The following is an 11,996-nucleotide window of genomic DNA, read 5'->3' as shown; positions in this document are numbered from 1 at the left end:
CGATATTTTAATTTGATATAAAAAAATTATTTGATAAACCAGATCCAACCCGCACCAGAACCCGTGCGGACGCACGGGTTTCCCACTAGTATATATATATATATATATATATATATATATATATATATATATATATATATATATATATATATATATATATATATATATATATATATATATATATATATATATTTGATAACGTAAACTCACTTGTTTTTACGAAGGTCTATTTTAGCAACATGCACCTTAAGGTGCATTTAACTATTTTTAGTTAAAATTTACTAAAACACACCTTTATAAAAACAAGTGGATGTATTTTAGCAGGCTCATATGGAATTTGCTAAAATACATCCACTTATTTTTATGAAGGTGTGTCTTAGCAACATGCACCTTAAGTTGCATTTAAGTATTTTTTAGTTAATACTTACTAAAATAGACTTTTATAAAAATAAATTGGTCTAATTCCAATTTCATCAATAATGAGAATTTATTCTCCATTGTTTTTCTTTTGGATACTAAGATTCTAAGAATAATTTTTCTTTTTTTTATTTTCATAATCTAAATATAACTTTTTTAAAGAATAAAATAAAAATCTTTGAAACTTATCTCATTTCTCAATATTCCTACCTTATGTTTTATGAAAATGGCTACTCTTTATCATTGCTCGTTTTTTCTCCACGATGAACCTAAACTTACAAACAAACCCACCAATCCAAACCAGAATCCACCATCTTCCTCTTTCACCACAAACCAACAGATTCAAATGCATTACTGCAAAAGCCACCAACGAATCAATTCCACTGCCAACCATGTCCGAAATTCTAGAATCATCAAAATCACAAAAACTCGACCTTCACCTCCAAACTCTAGGACCCTTTTTCAGAATCACAGCAAAGAGTTTGATAACAGATAGAGAGCTTGGAAAAGCTGAGGGCTTGATAAGAATCTGGTTCGGAAAAGGTAGTATTCTTCACTTGGACTCTATTAAACTTCAAAGAGAAACACTTGGCATGGAAAAATCAATCTTTGGACTTGGTTTGTATATTGGAGCTGTTGCTATTCGACATGGATATGATTCTGGTTGCAAAACTGCACAACTACTTGCTATCAATGATTCTGATCTTTACCATTCTAAGGTCCTCTTCTTAATTACCAAGCTTATCCCTAACTTCACTATTTTGTTTACTATCTGCTATATAGACTTTGTTTATTATAAAGGGTAGATAGGTCATTACCTGTTATGATACATTGGATTAGTCCTAGAATGGTTCTTTGATGTTTTTTTTTTCTTTGTAAAAACAGTTGATTAGGTTCTACACAAGACTTGGGTTTAAACCTATTTATGAAGTGACTGGCTCATCTATTGGGGATCTAACACACATGCTTGTTTGGGGAGGAGTTGGTACTCGCATGGATGCTAGTGTTGAAGAACTTATGATCAAATGGTGTAAAAGATTTAAAAAGACAAGTGAGTTATATCATTTCTTATACATGTTGCCGGAGCCGTCTTTGAGGATCGCATAGGGCCTAAAATTTGTCACCCTAAATAGGGCTCATAACATAATGCCACGGTTAAATCATGGTTAAATATAACCTTTATTTGTTTTGTCATAGTTAAACTGCAGTTACCAATCACAGAGTCTCCAAAAACTTGAGACGAATCTGCATATTGCATAAAATGGATAATGCATTTGTCTGTAAAATGTGTGCATTTTAGTGATTATATAGCATACAAGAGAATACATTATACATATCTAGATATATCTTCTTGCAAAGACTATTCATGATTATTAACTATATAATATTTATTCATTGTTTGTATTTATTTTTGACAGTGTGATTTGCTGCTTATTCAGGTGTACGTGAAATACCAAACTAGCCCACTAAGATTCTCAAAATTACAGTTACAATGAGGAATGAGAAGGGCTATTATTGATGTATAGTTGTATATTCTTTCATTTATCTATTGCCAAACTGCGGTCTGCGGATATGTATATTTACAGATTCTCTGGCAAAACAGAAGGTAACTGGTAAAGATTTTGAAGGTAACTATGCTTTTCTGATTGAGAAATTGATAGTATAGATATGATTCTTTCGTATGCAAGTTTAGTAATTTTCCTTGTGGAAAACAAATCTAGTTGTGGTTTTGGTGGAAAATTTGGTGCACAGATTCTTCAATTCTGTTGCTAGGTTAGATGGTCCACAATAAAAAACTCCTGTATAAGAAAATTCACATTCTTAGTTAGCTTAGAAGAAAATATTTAACCTCAAAATTGAAGGGTTGGATGAAGCTTTAACCTAAATTACAAGAAATGTTTTTCTCACCAATTTTAGCTCCTACATGCTTGCGAGCCAATCTGGAAAATATGTTGAACCAATTCGGTCGAGCAAAATGTGTATGTATCTGAAAATTCCGACAAAATAATATAATTTTTCATGATTTGGCTATACATATAATGCTCAAAGTTAAGAATAAGATGCACTTACAGGAGTCCTAGAAACTATGTCGATGCCATTCTTGGCATGGTTTAATGCCTGAATGACACTTAGTAAAGCCGAACGAACATCTCCCTCAGGATATACACTGGTCAGGAAGTTATGCATCTCCACAACCGACTTAAAAATATTACAAGAAAACTATAATGGTCAGAAAATGCTTGAAGATCTTAATTACATATTTAAGATAAGTTGCAGTTTGCATACATACCTTTTGTTTGGTTGAACCTACAATTTCCTTGATTACATCTCTAAACCAATCAAAGGAGTTTTGTTCTCTTGTAACCCAATATAAGTAAGCTTTTGATGGTGAACCCTTTGTTAAGCTGCATTCTCTGAGACCACTCTATTTTCAAATGTCCAAATGTGTCATTTGTTTCATAGAATAGAAGCAGAGAAATTGAATTTTAGGGAAGGCACTATCACACACACATCTAAGAAAAAAAATAGTAACAAAACAAAAGAAGTTTACATGATCAGTTTGTGACGTCTGGACACCATTAGCAACATCTTTGAGGATGCTAATGAAAGGCGTGGCTCCAATGCCAAGTCCAATAAGTACCAGAATGTCATACTTTACATGGTCTTGAGAAGCAGAACCATAAGGGCCGTCTATGTACAGTTTTGGACCCCCTTGTAACCCGGACAACACTGCCTGCAGAATATTGCACTAACAAATTTGAGACTGCAGAATCTTGAAAAGTATATACTTCTGCATTTTAGAAAAAATGTCATCTTTACCTCTTGGAATAGAGCATATATTTGGTAGCTCCAGTCACCGAGAGTTCTAATGTGCACACTGAGGTACTCATCTTGTGGTCCTGATGTCAAGGAAAATGGGTGCCTGAAAATTTAGCCAAAAGAAATTCAAAAATACTGCAAGAATGCCTTAGATTGATATTAGATGAAAATGGTGAAATGTTGAGTGTTGAATGAATACCATTGAAAGGGCGAAATTTGGGGGCACTGGATGAATATATACATGCCACTTCTGTACTTAAAACCGTCTGGTTTTTGCATTTTGAGGTGCAGAACTTTTCCTGGATAGAGACTAGCCTGCATGGAAAATCAAAGAAAGAAATCGGTAAATATTTGATCATATGAAACAGAAAAGTTAAACCTGAAGATTTTATGCATATTTTGAAGATAAAGAAAGTTGATCAAATACCTTCATAATATCAACTTCATAAGATCCTGATCTAATGGCTCGAAAGATCCTCTCTCCGGCATACAATAAAACTGGAAAAGCAATGTACATCCATGTCTGCATATAACAACCACCTAATATTAGTAGCATATATAATCATTACATTCTTCTGATTTCAATCAAGAAAGTAGTAACATTATAGTAACTAGAATGGAGAGGCATACCGTTTTCTCGATCCACTTGTCGGTTAAGAACAAGAACATGGAGTGAACAATGAGCAATACATAGACAACAACAAACAGATGGTGAGAATACCAAAAGGTGTTATAACCAGTGACCCTTCTGAGGGACAAGGGCAACACAGGCGACCGACGCCTTGGCCACTTTGTTGCAAGTGAAAACGCAATGGCCATTAACACCACCATCCCAATCCCACTTGCCACCTCTGTTGTGGCCAAAATTTCCATGTAGGTAGGTTGGTGGTAGCCAAATCCCGCCGCTATTGTTTGCCGGAAAATTGATTTGTCTGAATCACTAATTCTTGGAAAATCACAGGTAAGATGTGTCCCACCATGCAGTATCACACCCACCACTATTCCTCCTGCAATAAGCTGCATATATATTCCACAAACAAACTATCATATACTAATTAATTTAATTGGTAGCTATTCAAAGATATCAGATATCATATGTTTGAGTTGGTAGCTGTGCAGAGATATCAGATGCAGAGGGAAAAATACACTTACCTTATGAAAGTTAATGTTGTCATTAAAAGGAACAACATAGTTAAGACGACGATCCTTTCTTAACCAAGTGATTGTATTTCTACAAACAGGAAGAAGAACAAGAGCCATATTGAACTTCAATGTCTCAGCAGCACCCTTAGCAGTTGGAAGACAATAACCCATCACTTCAAAACCTGATCTTCTACGATACTGTTCAAATTTCCAAACAAACAAACCTAAACAACCTATCAACCAAATCATAACAACCCAACAACGTCTCCAATATGTTCTAAACAACACTTCTGTTTTAGACATTCTTTCTTGTTCTTCTTCATAATCATCACTCTCCTCTTGTATAATTTCTTTTAATTTCATTACTGGAGAATGTTCCTTTAATAAACTTGACTTCAATACACTCTCCATTTCACTTATCTACACATTTATATGTCACCAATAATAATTATTATATTATATTATATTATATTATATATATTTTTCATTATCATTATTAATAATTAATTAATAATTAATTAGTACTACCTCAATGTAGCCTTTGTTTTTCTTATCCACAGATTCCATTATCAAACCTGCATAATCTTCTGCTTCATCACGTGTCACCGATAGCTTATTTATAGAAGCGGTTAATAATATTGTCTGCATAATATCATCAATTAGTATAACTTAATTAATGTTTATTAATTCATTAAATAAAATAAAATAAAATAAAATAAAAAAATAAATAAAAACCTGTTTTATATCTGTCTCAGTAATTCTTCCATCCATGTTTCTGTTACACCTAAAGTCAACAAAAACAAAGACAAAAATTACAAAATTATAAAAATTAATTAACCGGAGTTTATTTAATATAGATGTTTTTTTTTTACATGTCAAAGAACATTCGCATTCTTGAGTTAAAAGAATCCTCATTCATCCGTAACCAAAAACTATGCAATTCAGTTTTTGTGATATCTGATTTCCAATCTTGGCATCCTCTTAGTGCCCTTAGCAATTCTCTAGCCAATTCTGGTGATGATTGCATTCCTATGCCTATAAATTAATAATTGAAAAAAAAAAAGATTAAATTAATCAGGTAGGTATATAGTAGATAAGAAAAATTGTTGATTAATTAATTAACATTAACATTACTCATAATTGAAATAAAGTAAAGTATATGAAAAAAATGAATAATACAAGTTGTCTTATATAGTGGCAACTTAGTGTATGCATAGAACATGGGTAAGGTGGCTAATTAAGTGCTTTATTGATTCTTAGCGGTGCCACAAGGCAAATAGAAAAGACATGAAATTGACTTATCAACGACACCGTTTTTGGCTATCATAATCGTCATGAATTATTATTATGATCATTGAAACAGTTTTGAGATGATAATAATTAATGTTATGAGTATGAATTAAATTAAATGTTTGACTTAATTAATTTCATGTATTGTCACACTCACCAATGCAAAAACCGAATTCGGGCCATGACATTACCGGTTCAGGGGAGTTTCCGGTCCAAGCGACTCGGTCGAACCGGTTTTCTACATCCTTCCATTTCAGTATTCCGCCGTGGCCGAAAATATCATTGAAGAATCTCATTCCCATGCTTTCAATAGCTTCATTTTTTGCCACGTGGCTGTGGTGTGAAGCCTTGAACCCGGTTCGAACCGGAGTGAATGAATGGATAGCATTTTGAGCAGTGTATGAAGAAGTAGAAGAAGAAGAAGTATTAGAAGAAGAATAGGAAGAAGAAGAAGAATAAGATAATGATGAAGATGAAGGTGATGATTTGAAGAGAGCTAAGAGAGAAGTTTTGGATTTGACATGTTCTTCATCCATTTGATGAGTTTTGATGAAGAATGAAGGTTTTATGATTAAGTTATGTGATGTAATGGTGAAATGAAATTTCTTTCATGAAAAGAAAGTGATAATATAATTTTATTTTTATTAAATAGTAGCTTAGAGATAATAATTGAATAATTGAATTAAAGTTTGACCCTAAAAGCAGTTAGATGTTAGCTGGAGTTTGCAAAATGGATTAGTTTAAAATTGTATAGTAATAGAAGAAAATGGGCATTTTCTTCCCATTCTTTTCATGAGAGTATAATTAATTTTTTTTGGAATTGAGTGGTTGAGTAAGAATAGATGAAATACAAGTTTAATGTATTATTTGTATGGTTTGGTGGGAGGGTGTGGAATATGCTGTATAGTTAAATGAAGCTAAGTAGTAGAAGTTTTGGTGGATGTTAGTCAAATTAAGTGAGGGTGGGTGTAAGTTTAACAAATCCACGGCAATGAAAAGTCTGTGACATGTTACATGTGTGAGTGTTTTTTGTGTGTGTTGTTTGGTTGATTTGTTAGGGAAAAAGGTACCCTCTCAAACCATAATTATAAGTAAATATTTTTCTTGGTTCATTGAATAATAAATATACGTGGTCTTTTATGTATCATATATATATATTTATTACTCATAATTTTAAAACGAGAATTTTTTGTTTATAATTATGACCGGAGGAAGCATCAGTATTAAGAAGAAAAGTTAAAAATTCATTTTTCTAGTATATGCAATTTTGAGGCACCAGTCGACATAGTGCTATGTATTATTTTGGGTAAGAAAGAAAAACTCATTACTCATATGTCACTATCACTATGTGTGATGGCTTTTTGTGTCTAATTGGCTTAGACCGAGTCATCGAATAACATGCATATTATGTATGAAGCAAATATCTATTCAAAAGTAAGTGCTAAGTACTAGTTTATATTGAGAGTTTGATAAAAATAAAATTTATATAAAAATAAAAAGGGAACAGACATAAAGAAATAAAAGACAAACATGATAGACTCATACTGTATTCATTATTGTAAAAAGATGCGAGCCATTTATTTGATGGGATAGGCTATTCTCAATACTGTAGCATTATTGTTTATTAAAATAAATGTTTATGTATAATAAACTTATATAAATTATTTTTAAAATAAATAAATAAATAAAATTATTGATTTATATGTCTTAAGCTATTTTTATAAATTATCTAAAATTAAGTTACAAAAATTATAATTGGATAAATATAAATTATAAGTTATAATCTCATGTTTTAAAATAGAAGTGTGAATGTTCTGTTGGTAGACTCTTTAAAAGAAAAAAATGGGTGCTCCTTCTGAAGTAAATGTCTGCATTTGCAATGTCAGAGATTCCTTTAAAACAATGAATGAGCCTATGTCTGACTATGACTACTAACACCGCTACGCATTTTCAACACAAATTTTCAAGAGTGTTTTGTGAGAGTATTTTCTACTACCACATGCGCGGGTATGGATCCTCTCCATTTCCTTAAAAAAATGGAAAATTCCATTACTATAGTTTTAGATGTATAAAATTAAATAATCATTAAATATATGTCACATGTGGTGTTGTTTACACATAAAAGTATAGTAATGGAGTAAATGGAGAGAGAAAAAAATGGAGAGGATTTTAACCCCATATGCGCTACCTTGTTTTATTGAGGAATGTTACTTAACGAAAAAATACATCAACGAAATTGCTTGCAAATTGGGGCATAAAAATAATTGTAAAATATAAAATAGCTACGACAATATTGTTTTTTTTTTTTAGCATGTGATATATACGTACTATCTTGATACACATTCTTCACAACTTTTTTTTTTTTAAAATTTTATTTTTATACATTTTTTACACACCTTTTAGAAAGTAAATCTTTGAACTTAAAGAGCAAAGAGACAGCTGAAGCCAGAGACGTGTGAATTTAAAAATGGTGAATTCTTATCTACCCAACTCAAAAAGTTGGGTAAAGTTACCTCCAATGTAAAATCTCTTGAAAACATCAAATAATTGTATGATTTTATAATTAATTAAATATGTTAAAATTAAATGGGATCTTTTAATTGGTTGAAGGTACTCTACCCAACTTTTTGAGATGGGTAGAGAAGTTGTCCCCTTTAAAAATAATATGTTATCGGCAGCTCATAAGACTTACGCATCAAGATCAAATCAACATTGAGGAAAGGCACGAGAAACAAGTGTAACATTGCTCAAGCACGAAATACGTAATTCGACACCGTTCAAGCGCAAAGCACATAATTTTGACCTCCTGCTAAGTTCTTACAGTTAGATCTAATCGCACAGTGATCCATGCGAAACGTCGAATTAAGCGGAAGCAATTATAACTGCCTAAATTTTATAAACCTATGCATGCGTTAAATTTAAGGATTTTATTCGCTCTCACACTCAAACTACTTCTCACTCATTCAATCATTTGGACGTTGGAGTACTAACCTTGTAAATCTACTTCGCTCTGCCGCATATGAATCTCATTTCACTCCGTCATCAATTATTCGGGTTCATGAATGAAACAATGGCGTCGTCTGAGAGAATATAACATCTAACTCCCGTAAAATTCCACGAGAAACCATGGTTTCTTCACCGTGATTCACGAAACATCCAATCATTGTCTTGTTCGAATCATCGATCTAGCTCGTGAAACAATGGCAACATCCAAAGCTACTCGATCATCTGATCAACGCAGCGCCACCGTTATAGTCACTGCAACAATCAATATTCCTCCTACGGTAGAGAATGATTCTGTCCAGATGACCTCTCATTCTACTACAAAATCCAGTCCCTCTGACAATCAGTCAAGGTTCCAAGTCCTTCCGATTTTCCAGTCTTTTTCAACAATAACTCCAAGGCCAAACCTTGAAGCAACCTACATCACAACCGTTGATTTTTGGAAAAGAGATGCTTCAAAGCCTCCAAACAGCTGTAAGCCAAACTAGGTATGCATGGGGCTATCGATTTTCTTAATATTGTCTATAACATGGTGCTACAACATAGTTCACACTTTCTATCAGAAATAGCACTTTGAATCAGAAAAAAATTACATTATGCTCCTCGTATGGACCATTATGTACACAAGGCTGCCTCACAAGATGATCAAGCATTTGAGTAAAAATTGATTCTTATTGACACCATTTTTTCATGCAAAATCGTCCCTATATCCTCATACCACAACCTACATTAAAAGCACCATACCCCGCCACGTGGTTCCAAGGGAAAAGGAGATATTCACACTCCACCAGAGAATCTTCATCCCCACTGCACCCTAACGTTATACTACTTTTGAAGAGATGAAAGGCACGATATCAAGGCTCTGGCTCCCAAGAGGAAGAGGAACATGTTACCGAAGTGGATCATTGGTAGTAACATCTCTAAATCTCTCGAGAAACCTCCCAAGTTGGAGAACTACGATGGCTCGGGAGATCTAGACGAGCATATCAAGCATGTGTGGGGATTTATGAGGGTTTTTTCAAAAATTGATCATCTAAGCGGAACAATCTTGATGAACGGACCTTAATTAAATTATTAATCACAAACAAATATCAAAGTTTTGATTATCGAAATACCTTTTAAAACGTGGTTTAACTTTGATCAAGAATGTGGAAAATATCATCATTTATACAAAGTCCATGCAAGTACAAAGGAGAACGTGATGCTAATTGTTTTTTCGAGAATGGCGATAACTAGGATTAGTAGATGAAAAACTCCTTTAGTTATATAGAGTTTCTAAAACTATAATGCTCTTAATTTACAAATTTTCAAAATAAGTCCAATCTTAATTATATTTAATTAAACTTTTTTAATTAAATAAAAATTAATTAAATTAAATCATATTTAATTTAATTAATTGTCAATTCTCATTTATTTAATTAAAATATATTCAATCAAATAAATTATATATGTGTTAATGTATTAAATAATTTAAATACTAGGATTAATGAACTTTTTGGTCCCTCTAAATATTTCAGATTTCGTTTTTAGTCCTTCTAGATATTTCCTTCAAAGAATGGTCCCTCTAAAATTTTGCATCAACACTTTTGGTCTCTCATGCTAACTTTCGTTAATAGAGCTGATGTAGCACTGCCACATGGCAATGCCAGCATGACAAAGATGCTGACATGGATGCCACGTGGCACTCTGTCCCCATTTTATTATTTTTATATAAATTTCATTTATAGCGAAAGATATTCCATCACAAAATTCGTTGCTAACCTGAACATCATATAAAAACCCAAAATTTGTAGCTAATCCATAGCTAATTTTCAGCTAATCTGTAGCTAATTCCTAGCTAATTCAAACACATCATTCTTATGACCTAGAATTTATTTTTTTCATGATTTTTTTGCAAGAAAGATAATCAAGTTATAAGGATATCTCTCACCATTTTTTTTTACTTGAGATGAATTAAATATGAATTATTTTACAAAGTCAAATTTCTATATAACCGAAACAAGGAAAACGTTATCATATGATTGATTTTTAAGCTATTATTTTATATGAAGTTATATCATAACATATATAAAATATATGCAAACTTTAATTGCATTCTGAATAAGTCTCGGATTATTTTGATTTTTTGATCAAAACACATATGTCTTTCGATCAGAAAATCAAAATAAATTGAGACTTATTCTAAATGCCATGAAACTTTTCAGATAGTTTTTATGTGTTATCATCTAATTCCTTGAAAAATAGTAGCCTAAAAATCAATCATATGCTAATGTTTTTCTTGTTTCTGTACTAAAGAAAATTGACCCGTAAAAAATTTATATTTAATTCATCTCAAGTAAAAAAAATTAAATTTTTGTGAGAGATATCTTTATAATGTGATAAATGTTATTGCAAAAAATCATGAAAAAAAAAAGGTTCAGGTCATAAGAATGATGTGTTTGAATTAGCTACATATTAGCTGCAAATTAGCTACAAATTAGCAACAAATTCTGGGTTTTCATATGATGTTCATGAAGGAATATATGTCGCTATAAATAAAATTTATTTTAAAAAATTAAATGGGGACAATATGTCACGTGGCATCCATGTCAGCATCTTTGTCATGTTGGCAGTGTCATGTCAACTATGTTAACGAACGTTAGCATGAGGGATCAAAAGTGTAATTGAAAATTTTTAGAGGGACCATTTTCGCTACCGCGAAAATTCAACAGAGTCGCCACTGGCATATTTATCCTGAAAAGGAAGGGAATGCCAGCAAACCAAGAAATAAAACAACGGCCTCACGACCAAAGAAAAAGTTAAGGGAGTCGATTACGCGAGGGGAAGGTATTAGCACTCCTCGCGCCCATCGTACTCGATGGTATCCACGCTAGTGTCTAAATCTATGGGTGTGTAATAAATTTACGCTAATCTGGACTAAAAGGAATTCAGAATGTAGGGAAAAGAAAGGATTATGCTCGCACGGGCCCTACCCCGCTGCCTACGTATTTGTTTTGCAGAATCAGAACTACCGTAACTCGGCTCACATGTTTTAGTTTGTTTTGTGTTTTTTAGGTGAACGAGTTACATTCGCACTCCGCTGCTCGACCTTTGGAGTCTTATTCTTGGGAATGGAGCGGAAATAACAAGCTCTTAAGAAAAGAAAATCAAAGAGTGTGGTTTGTGTTTTAAAGAATGCATGAGGAAAACCTAAGTTAAGGGGGGAAAGCTTGCTACCTATGTTATCATACAAAGGGTATATGTCTAAACTAAACTAGCAACCTACGGGGAAAAAGCGAAAGTAAACAAGAATATCACACAAACGAGTCTTGCTCGTAAAACTA

General features: G+C 32.6%; 2 protein-coding genes across 5 annotated transcripts; one reads left to right on the top strand and one right to left on the bottom strand.

Moving 5' to 3' along the window:
- Positions 1-612: 612 nt before the first annotated feature.
- LOC131627760 (uncharacterized) lies at positions 613-2,071 on the top strand. Of its 2 annotated transcripts, none has more exons than XM_058898619.1 (3): positions 613-1,136; positions 1,303-1,468; positions 1,836-2,071. In XM_058898619.1, exons 1-3 carry the CDS (start codon positions 681-683, stop codon positions 1,838-1,840), a joined length of 627 nt encoding a protein of 208 aa, XP_058754602.1. In that variant the 5' UTR covers positions 613-680; the 3' UTR covers positions 1,841-2,071. The 2 variants fall into 2 exon arrangements, with proteins under 2 accessions (XP_058754602.1, XP_058754601.1); XM_058898618.1 differs by having other exon boundaries at positions 614-1,136; positions 1,857-2,071.
- Positions 1,788-6,254, bottom strand: LOC131627759 (respiratory burst oxidase homolog protein A-like). 3 transcript variants are annotated; one of them, XM_058898615.1, is made up of 14 exons: positions 5,828-6,254; positions 5,253-5,415; positions 5,116-5,164; positions 4,909-5,022; positions 4,390-4,578; positions 3,868-4,254; positions 3,665-3,760; positions 3,437-3,552; positions 3,238-3,340; positions 2,969-3,151; positions 2,708-2,842; positions 2,488-2,616; positions 2,326-2,404; positions 1,788-2,216 (listed from the first exon to the last, which is right to left on the bottom strand). In XM_058898615.1, exons 1-14 carry the CDS (start codon positions 6,204-6,206, stop codon positions 2,107-2,109), a joined length of 2,232 nt encoding a protein of 743 aa, XP_058754598.1. In that variant the 5' UTR covers positions 6,207-6,254; the 3' UTR covers positions 1,788-2,106. The 3 variants fall into 3 exon arrangements, with proteins under 3 accessions (XP_058754598.1, XP_058754597.1, XP_058754600.1); XM_058898614.1 differs by having other exon boundaries at positions 4,390-4,800; positions 5,828-6,253; XM_058898617.1 differs by having other exon boundaries at positions 4,390-4,800; positions 5,862-6,000.
- Between the last annotated feature and the right edge of the window lie 5,742 nt (positions 6,255-11,996).

The sequence above is a fragment of the Vicia villosa genome, unplaced genomic scaffold (genome assembly GCF_029867415.1).
Source record: "Vicia villosa cultivar HV-30 ecotype Madison, WI unplaced genomic scaffold, Vvil1.0 ctg.000400F_1_1, whole genome shotgun sequence".
Classification (NCBI taxonomy): domain Eukaryota; kingdom Viridiplantae; phylum Streptophyta; class Magnoliopsida; order Fabales; family Fabaceae; genus Vicia; species Vicia villosa.
Note: the sequence above shows the minus strand (reverse complement) of the source record. Positions and strands in the feature narration are given on the sequence as shown.